Source organism: Oncorhynchus kisutch, linkage group LG12, assembly GCF_002021735.2.
Source record: "Oncorhynchus kisutch isolate 150728-3 linkage group LG12, Okis_V2, whole genome shotgun sequence".
Classification (NCBI taxonomy): domain Eukaryota; kingdom Metazoa; phylum Chordata; class Actinopteri; order Salmoniformes; family Salmonidae; genus Oncorhynchus; species Oncorhynchus kisutch.
Window position 1 is genome coordinate 56938771 of NC_034185.2, and position 18704 is coordinate 56957474.

General features: G+C 44.3%; 1 protein-coding gene across 5 annotated transcripts in view; it reads left to right on the plus strand.

Moving 5' to 3' along the window:
- Positions 1 to 1504: 1504 nt before the first annotated feature.
- Positions 1505 to 18704, plus strand: part of LOC109901290 (mineralocorticoid receptor) — a 97134-nt gene continuing 79934 nt past the window's right edge. For 3 of the 5 annotated variants that reach the window (XM_031837873.1, XM_031837875.1, XM_031837877.1), the window contains exons 1-2: positions 1505 to 1957; positions 3408 to 5351. In XM_031837873.1, the coding sequence (XP_031693733.1) occupies positions 3427 to 5351 (1925 nt within the window). In that variant the 5' untranslated portion in view covers positions 1505 to 1957; positions 3408 to 3426. The remainder of the gene's footprint in view (positions 1958 to 3407; positions 5352 to 18704) is intronic. The other 2 variants (XM_031837874.1, XM_031837876.1) reach the window with 1 other exon arrangement.

Sequence of the window (18704 nt, forward strand, 5' to 3'; positions counted from 1 at the left end):
TCTACCTCCAAGCCATAAGACTCCTGAACAGCTAATCAAATGGCTACCTAGACTATTTGCATTGCACCCCCCTCCCCCCCACCCCTTTTATGCTGCTGCTACTCTCTGTTTATTATCTATACAGAGTCACTTTAACTCTGCCTACATGTAAATATTACCTCAACTAACCGGTGTCCCCGGCACATTGACTCTGTACCGGTACCCCCTGTATATAGCCTCGCTATTTTTATTATACTGCTGCTCTTTAGTTATTTGTTATAGTTGTTTTTTACTTAACAGTTCTTTTTTCTTAACTTTGTTGGTTAAGGGCTTGTAAGTAAGCATTTCACTGTAAGGTCTACACTTCTTGTATTCCGCGCATGTGACAAATACAATTTTCGATTTGATTTAATGCGATTTGGAATGCCAGATCAGAAACTGAAATATAGCGCCATCCTGTGGACACAATTTCTCCAGTCATAACATGTTGCAATACTGTACTAAAACTGAGCTCCACTGTATCTCTCCACTGTATGTATATAGGCTATAAAGCCGAGAGAAATCACTGAATTCACCTCTATGACTGTGACGTGTCCAGTGTGGTGGTATTTATTTATTATTAGTCGCTCCTATCTAAGATCAAAGGATGTAGTCAGAGGAAAAGCACCAACATCCTGTTTTGATTTCACTCGGCTAACAATACAGCAGAATGTTTTTTATCATCTGAACAAGACTTGTGTATTATCATGTATTATGCCCACTACATATCATCATTAAGGATCATTTAATGCTTATTTATGATTCATAGGCACTAAACACTTACTGTTGTGGATGGTTTTATCTTCATAACCTATCTCTGACTAAGAAAGGTTGATAGATTATGTAGCCAGTTTCTGCCAAGGGGGAAGATGTAACAGTCTCATTAGACCTATGCCCTATATGTCAGACAGCTATTAACATATATCCACTTCAGGGTCTGTGGGTGTTTTTGTCTAGTACTCAAACAACAAGTTGGCATACAGTTAGTATAACCTCACACCAGCCCATTATTACAGATAAATGTGCAAAATGTCAGCCTTGCAAAGCACAGTGCCATTGCCAAAGAGCAATAGTTAGATTTCAAAGTGGTAAACGATGCATACTATGCATAATATACCAGTTTTTTTTGCAACATCAATAGGCCTACTGTGTATTTTATTCATGTTGAATTTAGGCCTATTAGTAAATGTCGTATTTATAGCCCACTGCAATGTATTATTCTGTTCTACACTATCTAAAAAAAAAATTGACAGGTGTCATGTTTATTTCATCTCGTTCAACGCTCTTGAGAAGGGTCTCCTCCTATCCAAAAAGCATTTTGAGTATTGAGTATTAAAACGGAGAAACTCAACCATACTTCAAATGTAAAGGCACCCTATTTCCAGCGCAATAGCGTACCTGTGCTCAGGAGTCTGCGACCGAACGCACTCCCCTCCCTCCCTCCACACCACTCTCCCTCTCTCGTCCCCGCCACCCCTTCAGAGTTTGTATTGCACTCGTTACAGAAGGAGGGTTCATGTGCACAGAATGACGTCGCACTGCAAGTCTGTCTGACTCCTTCGCTGTTTTTATCAGTCATTCTATCGAATGGCTAGAAAATCATAAATCTGCGGAATTATGGTCCGAATGTGAGAATACCTGATGCGTCCGATCTATATGTCGCTCTCGATCGGTGTGTCCAAACAGCGTCTTGATGTCGAGGATTACGAGTGATATAGGCTACGCAGCTCAGCAGAGTTCTAGCCTACTGTTCTGTGCGTTGAGCTGTCAGAACTGAAACTACATGTATGGAAAGAGAAAATGCAGAAAAGCTGAAGTGGGGGATATTGTAAAGAAGAAGATATAAGGTACAGGCTTGGTTTCGTGTCTTTATTCTCTCTTCTGGATTATTGCCGCCCAGCAACACAGCCACTTGACAAATCTGAATGTCGTAATTAAGGTAAGGGCGCAGAATGATATAGCTCGAGGTAGGTAAAATACTTGTGGTTATTATAATACTTAGATTAATATGTCAACTCCCTAAACGAAATGTAAATCACTTTAATTGTCACCTGAATTATCCCCAGGAAATCTTTAACTTTGAACTATATCCTGAGGGACCGCTCGGACAGATTGTGACCTACAGTATAGGCTATAAATACAATTAAAGGCTGCTCTCTTTCTCTTTCTCTCTAAACAATAAAAATAGCCTAATAATAATAATAATAATACTTGTACTTATTTGCGCCCAGCAGGCTATTGGGCGCATTTATTTATTATGGAATCTAAATTTAAAATCAGTTGTTTATGACTTTTCAAAGATCAGTTAATAACAACTTGAACTTTGTCTCCAGCGACATTTCCATCAGATAATCATTCTTTACAATAATAATAATAATGGATAAGAGTACGGCTTGCTCTGCTGTCATTGCAGAACTGAGATGTCTGAAATGACCTGCTTGCTAACTATTAATGCACTTTTGAAATAGTTTTGCACACTCTTCGATCAGTTGCCATCAATGTCAAAACTGTGATGTGCATTTTGGTAGATCAGATTGCCCCCCCCAAATATTGCATAGCCTTCATCTGTCGTTACAACCTGGCATGTAGCCTACCTGTTTTTTGTAGTTTGTGCGTCGACAACTATCCTATCTCATAAGCTTTCTCATTTAGTATAGCCTAACCCGTAATTAGGTCACCTCATCAAAATATCAGTGTTTTTCTTTAGTCCTTCTCTTTGACAGTAGGCTAAAAACATAAGTTTACCAGGGCATAAGTTTAGGAACAACAACATTACAATACGCATAATATAAAGGGCTAAATGTGATAGCATGCGTCAATATTGCGCATTGAATTATTCTAGAAAGTTGTTATATGTTTTCCAGAAGACGCTCAAAGATAGATACCATTTTCAAGTTATGTCGCAGCTATGTTGTGTCTGAAAAAACAATAGGGGATTGACAGAATCGTCGGACCAATCCGTGATGAAAGTTTATGTGACGCTGTGCCTGTCTCTATCCAATGGAAGTGTCCAAGAGGAGGAAATGAAAACTATTAAACTACGTCATGTATTTTTTTTAAATCAAACTGTACTGACTTGGCGATTTAATAGTACAGTGCAATTAATCCTGCAAACCAGAAGGTATCATGTCATACATCTAAAGAAATGCTTTATAAGAAGTAACTTGCAATGTATGATAAGGTGTGATGGGGAATTGAGTCAGAACGAGTATTACTCAGACATGACAACACAAATCGTTCTATGACCCCCCCCCCCCCCCCCCAGCTTCGGCAATGTGAGATTCTAGCGGCTTTTGCATGCTATGTGAATAATGCACAAAAATACCCTACCACTTTGAATTCATATTTAAACAGCATTTATCACATTAATGTATTCCTTCAACCTGCAGGTAAATCAATGACCCAGCGATGGAGACCAAAAAATACCCACGTTTCTTCGAAGGATCCACGGACACAGAGAAGAACAGATGGTCCCATGTCCCCAGCAGTGCCATGGACTACTGCTGCAGCGGAGCCGAGAAGGCCGACAGCCTGAACCTGAACAGCAACAGTGATGTCCTGATGGACATAGTCAATGTCAGCTGCTCCCCCAGCAGCAACACAGCCGACAGCAAGGAGAGTAACAATAACAACGAAGAGAAGAAGAAGCCAGAGCAGCAGCCTACTCTCAAACTGACCCCGAACCAACACCAGCCTTTTGTTCTCCCCCTCTTTAACAGTTCCCTCCATGGGAGGAAGCCAGAGATGATGGACTCCAAGGAGTTGTCCAAAACTGTGGCTGAGTCCATGGGCTTGTATATGAACGCGGCCAGGGAGGCCACAGACTTTGGCGGCTTCGGCCAACAGGGGGGTCATTGTAGTCCGGGGAAGATGTACCCAGCGGGAGTTTGCGGGCGCCCCTGTCTCGAGGACAGCCAGTGTGCTGCATCCACGGGGAGCCCCAAGTTGATGTCTCCTTCTACGGGGTTCCTGAAGCAGCCTAGCTCCACCCCAGGGGATTGCTGCTCATCTGGAACCCCATCAGGGTCAGCAGTCTTGGGCTTGTCTCTGTCCTGCAGCCCCCAGGCGCCCAGCTCCATCTCCAGCCCCGGGGGCAGCAACAACCTAGTTTCGTCCACCACCAGCCCCACCTGCTTTGGGGGGCCGTTCGCCTGTACGAGCATCAGTAACCCCGTCAACCAGCATAATGCTGCCGGGCCAGCTCTGGCCCACAACCACGTCCACAGAAGGAACTCGTCCACCTGCAGCCCGGCAGGCTCCAGCACGGTGGGGTCGCCTCCACTCACCAGTCCCCTCAACGTGATGCGCTCACCCATCTCCAGCCCACAAAGCATGAGCAGCGTGCGCTCCCCACCGTCATGCAGCACCTCTACCAACATGAGGTCATCGTCTGTCTCCAGCCCCACTGGCAGCACCAACAACATGAGGGCTTCATCGTCTATCTCCAGTCCGACCACCGGGGGCCCCATGGCAATGTCCTCAAGCCCCAGGAACCCCTCTGGCTGTGGGGGTGGGTTTGCTGTGTCCAGCCCTGCTAGTGAACTGGGCCTGGTCCAGAATGACTCCAACAGTCCCGAGGGACGAAGAGACCAGCAGGACTTCAAGGAGTTTGAGTTCCCCAAGGTGGAGAGCGTGGACGGGGAGATGTTCAACGTAGGCCTGGACCACATGGGTATGGTAAAGTTCATCAAGAATGAACCCGACACGGACTATAGGAGCATGTGTCTGGGTAATGGTAGCAACACAAAGTGTAACCAGGCCACCGGCTGCCCCGGCAATGGCTCACCTTTCATCACACAGATAAAAAGTGAGCCAAACAAAGATGGCGGCGGATGCATGAATCCTCAGTGCTACACTGAGCAGCAGCAGCAACACTCTATGGGTCTCTTCCAGTCAGGTCCGTCCGAGATTACCTACTTGTCTCTGAGGGACAACATTGACGAATACAGTCTCTCTGGGATCTTGGGACCTCCGGGCACGGAGATGAATGGCAGTTACGAAGCCGGCGTGTTCCCCCACAACCTCCTGTCTAAAGTTAAACAAGAGAACAACGATGGCAGCTACTACCAAGAGAACAACAACAACGTTGTGCCCACCTCGGCCATTGTGGGTGTTAATTCAGGCGGACACTCGTTTCACTACCAGATCGGAGCGCAGGGGACAATGTCTTTCTCACGGCATGACCCAAGGGATCACGGGACGAACCCCTTGTTGAATCTAATTTCGCCTGTTACCGCGTTAATGGAGTCGTGGAAATCTCGGCCTGGCATGTCGCAGGGTCCAAGAGGAGAGGGCTATCCAGGTCACGGCTGCATGCCAGACAGCATGTCAAGGTAAGAAAGAAATCGATGTATGGACAAAAACAAACTGCATTGTGGGTACTCTAGTGCTGCTGCACAACTCCAGCACAGTAAGAGCAGCTGGCTGGCTCAGAAATGTTTGTTACTTTCAATATAGAAAAGTTGAAGCAGAAAACAAACAGCATTGTGGGATTGTAGTGCTGCTGCACAACTCCAGTACAGTAAGAGTGCTGGCTCAGAAACTGTTATTACTTTAGACTTGTTACTTTATGTTACTTTAGACTTGTTATAAGACATGATGGATTGCCCACAGCATCTGCACAAAGCACACCCAGTGGTATAATCCAAGGGCTCTCATGTGCAGAGAGATGCTCCCTGCTATGTAGCTTTTGGGTGGAACTGAGTCTGTTTACTACAGTGTGACAGGATGAATGAAGGGGACATTGTGTCTGACTTAAAGACCATGTTGCTCAGGACTGAGAGGTTAAAGAAGGACTACCAATATACTAATAACAACAAGGCTTGGGAAAGGGAAAAGTAGCGGGATGTTGGCTTGGCTGGGAGAACAGGAACTAAGGGATAGGGTCCAGCATTAGATAGCAACATCGCAACATACAGTAGAAAATAGGGCCAGGGCAGCAGTGTAACAGAGGCTAAAGTTTGTTATCTTATCAGAGCTATGTGTATGGACAAAAACACCATTTATTGTACTGTTATTGAGAGGTCCTGACGGGACCTTGTGTAATGCAAATATATTTTTACGAGCCTGGGCTGGCCATTATGTGGCGACGTCATAAATTATTATGAATGATTGATCACATGCTTTTGTTGCCAGATGTAGGAAACAAACAGTTGCCTTGCAGGGCAGAGCCCCGGCCACCAAACAAAAACGGTATGTTTTGCACAGTCAAATATGGCAACGTCTAACTTTGACACAGTTGTTGTTCGGACAGTTTATCTGATGTCCCAGTTGAGTGTGAAGCTAAATACAGCCTTATGATATTAAGATCCAGGATGAATAAAGTATCACAGCTATGAAACCAACCAGGAAATTGGAAAAAATTATCCAACTTTGTTGCAATTTCAGTATGTGAAGGAGTTACATAAGGAATCCCTTCCTTGCAGATGGAGTTTATTTGTTTACAGTTAATTGAAAGATATGAAGTTATGATTATGGCTCTGGTATTTGGAGAGTTTGGGATTTGTTTTGGGTGTGATATATTTCTTCATTTTTGTTCATTTCACAGAGGGGATGTTTATTAATGGTGGTGTAAACCACCGTGCCTCCATTTTACCACTCCCTTACGTTGTAAAAAATATTTGGAAGCTTTAAAAATGCATTTATTAATGCCTACATTAATAAACATTAAACATAAAAAATAAAATACATAATCTATTTTCCTTTAGTATATATTTTTTAGCTTACTAATGTTACTTTCCCCACTATAGCAAAAGATAATCCAATACATGTAATTTTGTCATTAAAACATTTCATTGAAATACTGTAGAATTCCATTCATTCCTATGGAGGACTGCTCCTACTGGGGGAAGTGCCAATATGGCCGACCAGTGACTTCAAAGCCTCTCAATGGCCAATACATAGCATCAGCAATCAAGGGTTTGTATACATCATTGGTCGTAACTAATGATTTCTCTCTCTCCCCAACCACTTTATTTGAACGCACTCACAAACAGATCTACAACAATTATCCAGTCTCACTCAAAATAGCACCATCAGGCTGGTTAAAAATGGGGCAATGGTCATGTCAGCCTTTGTCCTGAGGCTGTTATGTTGGTCCAGGAGGTTAGTCCCTGTCCCATTGACCTCCTATCGATAGACCATGCTACAATTCATCCAGTTGTTCTGGCTGTCTGATCAGGGCTATTCTTGTGATACTTGGCTATGGAATGGTCAGTCCACTTTTGGCATTCAGGAAGTACAGTAGAGTATGTGACAGGGGGTTAGGGCATGTACTCAAAAAGTGTTTTTAGAATAGGAGTGCTGATCTAGGGTCAGGTTATAAAATGTTAAAAAAATGTTATTCATTATGAACTAAAAGTCGTAACTGATCCTAGATCGGCACTCCTACTCTAAAGACTCTTTGTGAATATGGGCCAAGAGACTTAGTTGAGATCAGGTGGGAATGAGTTAGATTTACATGCCATTCTGTCAGTTCGATTTCTATGGTTATATGCAAACTCATGTCATTGACTATAACAACCCAATAAAAAAACTATTTTCTACTGCCCTTTATGACCTAAATACTTGACTCTGCTTGTATAACCCTCTCTAACACCCTCTTTCAAGATATCTGGCCTGGTTTGACCCCCCTCCCCCCCAAGCCCCCCACACTGATTTGAATAACGCTGGCTCATGATTAACAGAAATCAATTTCTCTTTCAACAGTGAGAATGATTATCCCTAGGGTACGAGCAGCAAATGAACTCAATGGTTTTTCCTAAACGGTTGGCCCGCCCCTGGCTTCATTGTGTTTTAAATCAATACTGGACACAGAGGAATAGCCGGATGTTTGATTGGCAGAGAGGGAGCTGATGTCTATGTGCAGTGGAGGTACTAAACGTGTGTTTGTCTTTGCACACGTGTATTGGTGTGTGTGTGTGTGTGTGTGTGTGTGTGTATGTATGTATGTATGTGTGCGTGTGTGCCAGCTGCGCTGCCTACAGTATCTGTGGGTTTCTGTGGGATAACAAGACATGCAGTTCCTGCCAAATGATCTGGCCGTTACCTTGGAGACAACCTGTCTTCTTCCCCTATGGTGGGAGCCAGAGCTTCAAGTGATGTTGACGGGATCACTGCCACCCTAGGCCTAATGAGATACAGCTTAGCCCCCTAATGTCAGGCAGGATGACAGTCAGAGGTGGGGCCTGGCCTGGCCGTATGGCAGAGACCCAGATACAGCACTGGAACTGCCCCTCTCTATAAAACTATACACTTGGCTCCTCACAGGAGAGGTTCGGTCAAACACGCACTGGGGAAGACTAGCCAGAGTCCTGCTGTTCTCAGGGAAACAAGAGGAGGGGTTCAATCAAAACTGCACTGCAGAAGACCCATCTGCCTGTGGTTAAGAAATATTGCTTTATTTAGTTATATTCCTGTGCTGAGGTTGCTGTTTTTATGTGATTAATCAAAGTTTTTTGGACTCAGTTTTACACGAAACAATGTATATGGTACCTATTAATACAATTTTATTAGGGTGTTTACAATCGTTCCAAGTAGCCAAGCGTTGCCGCAGTGTGAGTTGGATTGACTTCCTGCCAGGATCACATAACCCCAAAAAGTCCAATTGCAGGAATTCTATGGTCCAGTTCAGCTCTGGGTGGGTTAGTATTGTTCCCAGACCAGTATTTCATCAGGAGAAAGTTACATAACCGTTAAAAACCAGCAAGAAACTGGAACTTCCTTTGATCAACTGAAGCCTTGGATGGCAGGGAGGGAGGGAAGGAGGGAGAGAAGGACAAGAGAGTGAGAGAGCGCAAGAGAGAGAGAGAAAATCGAGAGACTGCTAGGTCGAAGTAGAAAGAGAAATCCCTGTGCAGTTAGTATTTTTTTCAGGCTTCAACTTTGGTTTCCTCTGTATATGGGGTAATGTTTTTAATTAAAAATGACTGTTCATCGGAGGAGTCTGGATTACTCAGAGCGAAAGCGTTTTAACTTTAATTCACAAGAGCAAAAAAAAAAAGAGAAAAAGATTCTCCTTGGCCCAGAATGATTTTCCGTCAGAGCCTGGTTTGCTTCAGTGCTTTGGGAGAAACAGGTGGCCAGCTGTATGCGGTGCAGAGATTGACATTTTGAACACAGAGGATTTCCCCTGATGTATTTAAATAAGATTATATTTGACTGTATGTTTTGTAGGGAATCCGATAGAAGTATTTACTGTTTAAATCTTGTAGGGGGACCCTACAGTTCCATGTACAATACAGTACTACTTTAAAGTCTATGTAAGCGCTTACAATCTTATTTTCAGTCTAGTTTCCTTACCTCCTCAATTGAGATATACACAGCCATGATCAAATGATAAATTATCTGAACAAAATATATTACTATAAAATGACCTAGTTTTGGGTGCTGGATTATTTGTGTGCTCATTCCCTAAATCATCCAGATCTCTTGTCACCCTATTTAGAGAGTGCCCTGTTAAGCATTGACTGGGACTATGCTACAGTGTGTTGACATTTCTAGAGTTTAAAACTCTTGAGACGCCATCCTAAATGACGAGCTACTTACAGGATAAATGCTGTCAAGCACCATTATTAAGTCATGGGAATGGTGTTATTGTTTAAATCAATGTGGCCAGGGACCAAATGAAGATACAACCCAAAAGGCCCAGTACACTTGTAGGTACCTGGTGGCTGGGTCTAGTTCAGTACCACAAACATGCAAATACAAAAAGAAAACCTATTTCTCTCTCATCCTCCCACTAAATGTTATGCTTATGGATAAAAGAGAGTATTGATTTAAAGTGACGCCGACGTTTATTTTTTGCACATACTACATCTAGTCATTGTACTTCTATGGCACCAGCCTGGAGAAGAGGAGTAGAATGGAGTCAGGCGGAGGAGAGGAAGTGCCGGTTAAAAGAGAACGCTTTGCCTCTGGACCTGGGCCAAGTCCCAATGTTCTACTGGCAGGATGAAAGGGCAGACTCCTGAGAGAACGCTAATAGCCCTTTAATTGTATGTTCTTCTACTAAATTAATGAGTAGCATTGATTTGATTAATTCAGACGCGGCTGGATACTAATATCTAATTAAATCCACGTCCTCGTGGTGTGGTTCGGTACGGCTGGCCCCGGTGCATTGTGGGTTGTGAGGCTGTGAGGGACGTTAGTTGCTCGTTTGGGATGTGAATGTGAGACAGGGGTGTTAGGGGTCATGTCCATGGTATCTTTACCTGCCCTAGTAAGGAAGGTGTTCCTTGAAGAGGTAACGACATTGAAGCCTGGGTCTTTGCTAATTCCACGTGGTCACATGAGAACTAGTGTATGTCGGGTCCTCACCTTTGTGTTTGTGTGTGTGACTTACACACACACTATTTTATGTTGAGTGCGGTATAATGCTGGATAAAAGAGGACTTATTAAACGACAGAGCTAACAGATGGGAAGTTAGTCATAGACTGGAGATATCACAGGGGTGATATACACCAGTCATTATCATCACTACAAGAGAGAGAGAGAAATGTGCTCAAAAAGAATTACTTGAAGCTATGGACTAAAATAAAATAATTATTACAGTTGTCTTATGAAATAAATGTATTATGACATTCAAAGACTGCCTTAGTTAAAAACACTGAACATGATTCTCTTCATTAAAAGATGAGAGGAGAAAGGAAGGATATGACCTAATGAATTGATACTCATACAGCGGTAACTACTAGTTTCCTACCTCCCCGTCTTTCTCTGTTGCTGCATCTCCCCTCTCTCTCACTCTCTGACTGTACATTCCTCTCTCCCTTCCCCCCCTTTTCTCTCTCGTTCACTCTCTGACTGTACCTCCCTCCCTTCTCCTCTCTTTCTCTCCCTCTTACTGTACCTTCCTCCCTCCCTCCCTGTACCTTCCTCCCTCCCTCCTTTCTCCTCTCTCTCTCTCCCTCTGACTGTACATTCCTCTCTCCCTTCCCCCCCTCTCTCCCTTCCTCCCTCCCTCCCTCCTTTCTCCTCTCTCTCTCTCCCTCTGACTGTACATTCCTCTCTCCCTTCCCCCCTTTTCTCTCTCGTTCACTCTGACTGTCCCACCCTCCCTCCTTTCTCCTCTCTTTCTCTCCCTCTTACTGTACCTTCCTCCCTCCCTGTACCTTCCTCCCTCCCTCCTTTCTCCTCTCTATCTCTCCCTCTGACTGTACATTCCTCTCTCCCTTCCCCCCTTTTCTCTCTCGTTCACTCTCTGACTGTCACTCCCTCCCTCCTTTCTCCTCTCTTTCTCTCCCTCTTACTGTACCTTCCTCCCTCCCTGTACCTTCCTCCCTCCCTCCTTCTCTCTCTCTTACTGTACCTTCCTCCCTCCCTCCTTTCCCCTCTCTCCCTCCCTCCCTGTCCTGCCCTCCCTCCCTGTACCTCCCTCCCTCCCTCCCTGTACCTTCCTCCCTCCCTGTACCTTCCTCCCTGTACCTTCCTCCCTCCCTGTACCTTCCTCCCTCCCTCCCTCCCTGTACCTTCCTCCCTCCCTGTACCTTCCTCCCTCCCTCCCTCTCTCTCTCTCCCTGACTGTACCTTTCTCCTTCTCCTTCCCTGCTGGGATCAGAATGCCTGTCCTCATTTCAACCTCTTCTTGAAACAGGGTTTGATGAAACTTGCCCAAATTTCCAGGGTGGGCCGTACTGGGCACAGTGTGTGAGAGTGTGTGTGTGTGTGTGTGTGTGTTCAGACTTTATTACCTATCGCTGACATACAGAGGCTTGTCCCTGTCCGTCATTGAGCTCTTTTACATACTGTATGAAGAGAATGTAACTGTATACTTCCTACCACTGCAACACAAAGCATGAGATTATTGTGACGACTGCCCTGGTTTCTATCAATAAAAGCTGTGTGAAATGGATGAAAATAGTGTCAGTTCTAGTTGATGAAAGAGTTAAAGACACTGAGGCTCCTATCATTTATATAGATGACTGTTTATGAGCTTCCACAATGCCCCTTTAAGTTTGTTCTTCATTGTTGGTGTAGGCTACGATTCATAACAGCAGAATTTGATTGTACGATTTTGATATTACGGTAACTTAATTGTGTCCAGATGGATTTTAAGTTAGAAAATGTTTGATTTCTATCGGTTTGATGGACAAGGACATAATTCACATTCATCCGAGCTATAAAAAGCAATGTGATCCATACTACATTTAGTTTAGTTCTTTGAGTGAGATCCATAAAACATTTAGTTGAGTTCTTTGAGTGAGATCCATAGTACATTTAGTTTAGTTCTTTGAGTGAGATCCATACTACATTTAGTTGAGTTCTTTGAGTGAGACCCATACTACATTTAGTTTAGTTCTTTGAGTGAGATCCATACTACATTTTAGTTGAGTTTTCTGAGTGGATTTCCCTCCTCAGCGCATCATTGTCTTCCTCCCTGCATTCTGATCTGCTCTACTGACCAAATAAGGGCATGGCTCGATTCATCATTCATGTTTAATTGGAGTTTGTATTCAAGTTCTGAACTGCTGTGTTTACTTAGTCATCGCTGGACATGACGGGACTCGACTCACTGACATAGGTGGAAATGGATGTCATTAAGGAAAACACTTCCAAAAAATGTTAATTGTTCTGCTTCAGCAGTCCGTTAACTAGGTCAACACACACCCACGTACATATACGCTCTGATCTCTTCAGAATATGTCTAATACATCTGAAGAAATGGCTAGCACTATGGCTATGTGATGGCATCGACCTATATTAGTAGTAGCATACTCTCACACAGAGCTTCTCTTTATATTCTAACCCGGTCTATGGGAAACAACAACGGCTGTGTCAGTCAGTGTGCTCTGTGCTTTGTCGGGTCTTGTGTTGCACCCATAAAAACCCACCCCATAAAATCCCTGGTAGATTGTTATGACTCAGGCTATTGGGAGCTCGGCTTTGTCACAAAATTCACGTATGTAGTGTCCTGGGTACAGGCTCTGATAATGTAGCACCCTGGGGACAATCTCTGATAATGTAGCACCCTGGGGACAATCTCTGATAATGTAGCACCCTGGGGACAATCTGTGATAATGTAGCACCCTGGGGACAATCTGTGATAATGTAGCACCCTGGGGACAATCTGTGATAATGTAGCACCCTGGGGACAATCTCTGATAATGTAGCACCCGGGGGACAGGCTCTGATAATGTAGCACCCTGGGTACAGGCTCTGATAATGTAGCACCCTGGGGACAGGCTCTGATAATGTAGCACCCTGGGCACAGGCTCTGATAATGTAGCACCCTGGGGACAGGCTCTGATAATGTAGCACCTTTGGGACAAACTCTGATACAGTGACCCAGCCAAGGTAAAAGGAGACTTCCAGGGGTCTGATGACAGCCCATAGATAAGACACTATCACATTACACAGAGAGCTGACACAGATGCAATTGGGTGACCAAGACTTAAAAAGGGGTAAACTGGTTTAGCAGGAATCAAAATGGCAGCCTATTGCAGGAAGGGATGGAGGGTAGGGTTAGAGAATCGTCCTGTAATTGCCAGGGCTTTTGTGTTAATGACAATGACATTGGCCCACAATGGCCCCTGTTATGTAGAACAGATCCAACGGTATTGTGTACAGGTTGTGTGAAGGTATGTGTTGGGGTGGCTCTGGCGCCCTAGAACACTTGTGTGACTTACAGGCTGTTGTATTGTTGTGCACACTTTTTTTTTTTGACTTGACAGTGATATTTTCCATACAGCAATGGTGAGAGATATTTGTTCCCATGTCTTGTTTACGAGTGTGCCTGGCTGCCATGTCCAAATAGACTGGTGTCTTTTTAGGGGAAGACCTGGTCATAGGGCAACCTGGACCAACCTAGATCCAAAATGGCAGATCAGGATACACTAGAACCATTGTGTTCCTTGTCAATTGGCTCCGTGGACCCACAACGTTTCTCTACAGTGCACTGCCCTAGGACTGGCACCCCCTGGCCCTGGTTTTACTGCACTGTACCTGGCACAGGCCAGACATTCCCTGTTTACTGTCTGCTGTTGTTTCGGCTGACACCAGCCACTTGGTTTCAGCTGCTTGGTTCAGTCTAATCGGTTAGGGAGACAGGGCGGCTTTTATTTGGATTTAGCCCTGTTAAGCAGGTGGGTTTCTGTCCCGGCTTCAATAGGAGCAATGTTTTATATACGAACTGCCTGGGTTAGTAAGCCAGAAGGGGCTAGGGTGGTTGTGTTGTTAGTTACAGTGGCCCATACTGTGAGATTATGGTTCCAGCCACAAAAGACACCTATGAAGTTATGTTAGTTTTACTTTTGAATAGTTACTATACATTATTCTCAACACAATACTTGTTGTCTTCTTCTTTGAGTAATGTATTCATTGGCAAAGTAATTTAGAGGGTAGAAGGATCCTGCATGCTTCAGGTGTCCATGCATATGATTCTTCTTGTGCTACTCCTGATTTCTAGGAGATTTACCTCCTTCAGCACACAAAACATATTTATCTTGCAGGAGCACCGTCATGTCAAAAAAAAAAAGAAACAGAGAAAACAAAAAGTGTTTTTTCCTCTCGATGCAAATTCAAGTAATACCCGTTGCAGAGTAAATCTTCCTAATGCAAATTAGCATTTAATCCGGCGCTTAAGGCATAACTGGAGCACACATCTGGAGGGATAATTTGCAGTTTTACGGTCTAAATGGATGGCTCACTCACATACTTAGAGGCTTGGGCCAGCCAGCCAGCCAGCCAGTCGGCACTTAAAACACAGGTAGTAATGCAGCTAGCTAGCTTGCTCCTTCAACCCAGCTTTAGCTAACACAATAACCCAGCTTCAGTAAACAACTCAAAACAACAACAACTAAATTTAGGCCCTCTAGATGGCTGTGGCACATTGTTTTTGTGGAATGAAACTAGCTCCTTTAGCAGAAGCGTCAGCTAACAGCTAACACTATGACACAGCTTCAGCTAACAGCTAACACTAAGGCACAGCTAACGGATAACACTATGACACAGCTTCAGCTAACACTATGACACAGCTTCAGCTAATAGCTAACACTATGGCACAGCTTCAGTAAACAACGCCAAACAACAACTCTTGCCCCAACATTGCACTGTATCCCATCTAGATATGGCTGTGACACGTTGTTTATGTGGTGCCCTCTCTGGTAGAGCCAGTCCACTTTTCTCCCCATTATTCAGAGAGGGAAGTCTGACCTATTTATGCTCAATGCATTAGCTAGCAGTGTGCTTCAGCTTAATTTTGTATCATCCCAGGCAACAGTTGTTATCTTTGGCCTTGGGTAGACCAGGATTGCATTCCAAATGGCACCCCTTTCTCTTCAGTGCACTACGTTTGACCAGGGCCCATAGGGCTCTAGTCAAAAATAGCACACTACATAGGGAATAGGGTGTCTTTTGAGACGCACCCCAGGGCTAACAGGGCTGAGTGTCTGTCAAGCTACATCCAGGAGTGTTCATTAGGGCCTCTCTGAAAAACTAGCTGAGTAACCTGACTAAAGAGCTTGTAGGCTACAAACGTTTCCATGGTAAATGGCTGTGTCACTTTACTGGCCTTACATTTGCCATTGAAAGCTGATTTGTTTTCCCTATATCCATCCACACAGTCAAATGTACCCTGACTTCCACATACTGTAGGTTTCTTTGAACAGAGTAGTCTATTGTCAGTTCATTCTCTAAACTTCTCCTCTGATGTCTTTCCCAGTTTATTGACAAGGAACACGTGCAAAAGCTTCTGCAGCCGGTTTGTTTTTGGAGGAGGAGGATGTTTTCTTGGGTTGTTTTTGACACGTTTGAGATGCCTGGAGTTCTTTCTTCCATTCCAGTGTACTTACTTACACCCTGGCAACATGTGCACAGTAATTCTTCTAGAATCGTAAGAACATCTGTTTCAAGAGCATAGACGTTCAGGTACTCGGCTGACACCATTCCATCAGGCCTGCGGGACAGCTTGTTTGACAGGTCGTGTGAAAGGTGTTGAGCAGACCTGTTTGAGACCAGCCCAGGGAAGGATCCAAGTCACTCACAATAGAGCCTAGAGGCATTTCCACAATCATCAAGTAAACCAGGGGACAGAAAGAAAGAGTTTGTGGCCTACATATGGTCTTACAGTTTAACAGCCTATATCTACAATGGAATAGGTGATGCGGTATAATGCATTGCCTTGGTTATTATTCTTGCCAGTAGAGCTTCCCACGCAATGTTAACCTGACACTCCTGGGCCAACGCCCTCCCTCCGATCCTATTCATCACAACCATAATTCCAACACGTCAGTCCCTGCTCACATGACAGATGCACTCCCCTAACCCTTGACCCCTGGGCCCTGAGTTATACTAACAATACTCTGTTAATAGGGCCCCTTTACCCTTCACGTGCTCATACATAGATTTTACTATGGATATTTTCTACTTCGTATGGATTCTTTTGTCCATATAGACATTTCTTTCAATGACTGTCTGAATGAGAGGAATAAAACATCAGTGTACATTACACCGAGGTGTGGGAGGTTGAATAGTCCAATCACCACAATGTCCGGGTCATAGGCTCAGTCTGGAAATGTACATTGTGTTTTGCCATTGCTTGTTATACTTCAGCCCACACAGTACAGTGCAGTACAGTTTCCTACAGTACAGTGCTGCTACTAACAGTCCATGTCCGAGGCAGTCACTAACAGATGCCATGGAGCGGACAAATCTATGTACAGTAAGATTCTGTTTATGTTGCTGGGCTGGTGTCCTCTGTGCTAAGAACAGGGTCACGGACATTCTAGAACCAGATGTTGAAAGCCAATAAAAACGGACAAGTCATACCAGAGTGACTGTCAGTTTGTCCCTGCTGTACAGTACGTGACAAATAGAGGCTCTTTCAATTTCTGTGACGGAAGTTTGCCGACACTTCTTATAAAGTCAGAAGAGCACAGATTCAAATCGAAATAATCTACAATAATAACGGGCCAAACTACAATATAAGACTCGGAAGGCTACAGATGTGAATCTAAGCCATCTGCCGTAAAAACAGGTCAAACTGCAACGGGTCAAACCAAACACTATCAACGAGGGCCGTTGTGTCCTGTTGTCTCCCGGCTGTGCTGTAATGTTTATTAGAATCCCCTTTGTGGTTGTATTAGACATGCTCCAGTGCCGGAGTGGCATTTTCAACATCCGAACAAAGCTACATCTCATTACATAAAATATGAAAACACACACAACCACAAATGCACACACACACACACACACACACACGGGCGTGCACACACACAATCGCACGCACATTAACACTGAACGCAGGCACACAAAGACACACATACAAACGTGTGCGCACACGCACCTGCACACATACACTCACATACTATGAAAAAAGTCCAAACACTCACAGTGTGAGGGGTGATTTCCCCATGTGATTACACTGGTAAGAGCCAAAACTCAACAAGAGAACATTTCCATACGGCAGAGGATGAAAACCTGTTAATAAGAACTGTGCACCCACAATGCATGCGTGTGTGTGTGTGTGTGTGTGTCTGTGCGTATGTGTGTGATGGAGGTTGGACCTGGCAGAGCGGGGCATGGGTCATAAAGGTTTTACTTCTTATCTCACCCCTCATATTCTCACCCGGCATATTCTAAAGTTGTTGATTATGGTACTGGACCGATTTGATTTTGAAAAGGTTGAGAGAGGAGGAGAGGAGGAGGTGAAACACTTATTCCTGTCTGCCGGCAAGACGAGCGGGAGGGCAGAAAGTAGATCAAATGAGAAAACAATTACAGCGAGTCACCATGCAGGCACCTAAGGTTATTGTTTTTAATGACAGCCACATCCTGGTGCAGGAGCCAGACAACCGGGACGACTAGACCACCGCGGCTATGCTGCACTGCCTCAATGGGAACTGAGAATTGAGCGGTGGGGTAAGCTTTGTCCCTCATCACAAGACGAAAACAGTGTGTGTGTGTGTCTCTACCAACAAGGTGAGCATGTCTGCCGAACACACACAGATAAGCATGAACACAAAAAAATGCTGAGAATACCGTCCCGTGCATAGCCTTTTGTTTCACCTCAGGGTGAGTGTTTAATGGTCCACCCCCTCATAGATACAGAAATGTACAGCCCTAGGAGATTTTTACTTTACATTTTCCTAGAGTATAGACTCCTCAGTACTCTTGACACTCAACAGCTGCTGCAGATGACTGCTGTCTGGGATGCTACGACACACACACACACACACACACACACACACACGTAAACCCTCCGTTTCTCTGTTCACAGCATTTCTAACGACGAAAGATCATAGAAATGGATTCTACTCATTAATCAGATCCTCACACATTTACTGAACAATATGTAGCCAATCTTCCATTGTCTTAGTTGAGCCAGTGCCACCCTGAAGCATAGGCCTACATTACATTGGTTTTGGCCACAGGGTGTGCTAGTTCCATCGTTTTCTTTCCCAATTGTGGTAGTCAGTAAACATCTGCAGGGCCATACTATGCCAGTCATTCCCTCTGTGGTTTACTGTGGTTTGGCTTCCTCTGTGGTCCTCTAGTCTATAGACTCACACGTGTCTGTATTGGCTGTATGACAGACTGTATGATGGGCTGTGGGTTGATGATGTGGCTGCTGATTTGGGGAACTGGTAGCAATACACAAAGTAAGCATGTACAGTATGTCTTGTTTCATGGTACAATGTTCAATTGTGTTATAATTGCAGACCTAGAATATTAAGTCTTCATCACAAAT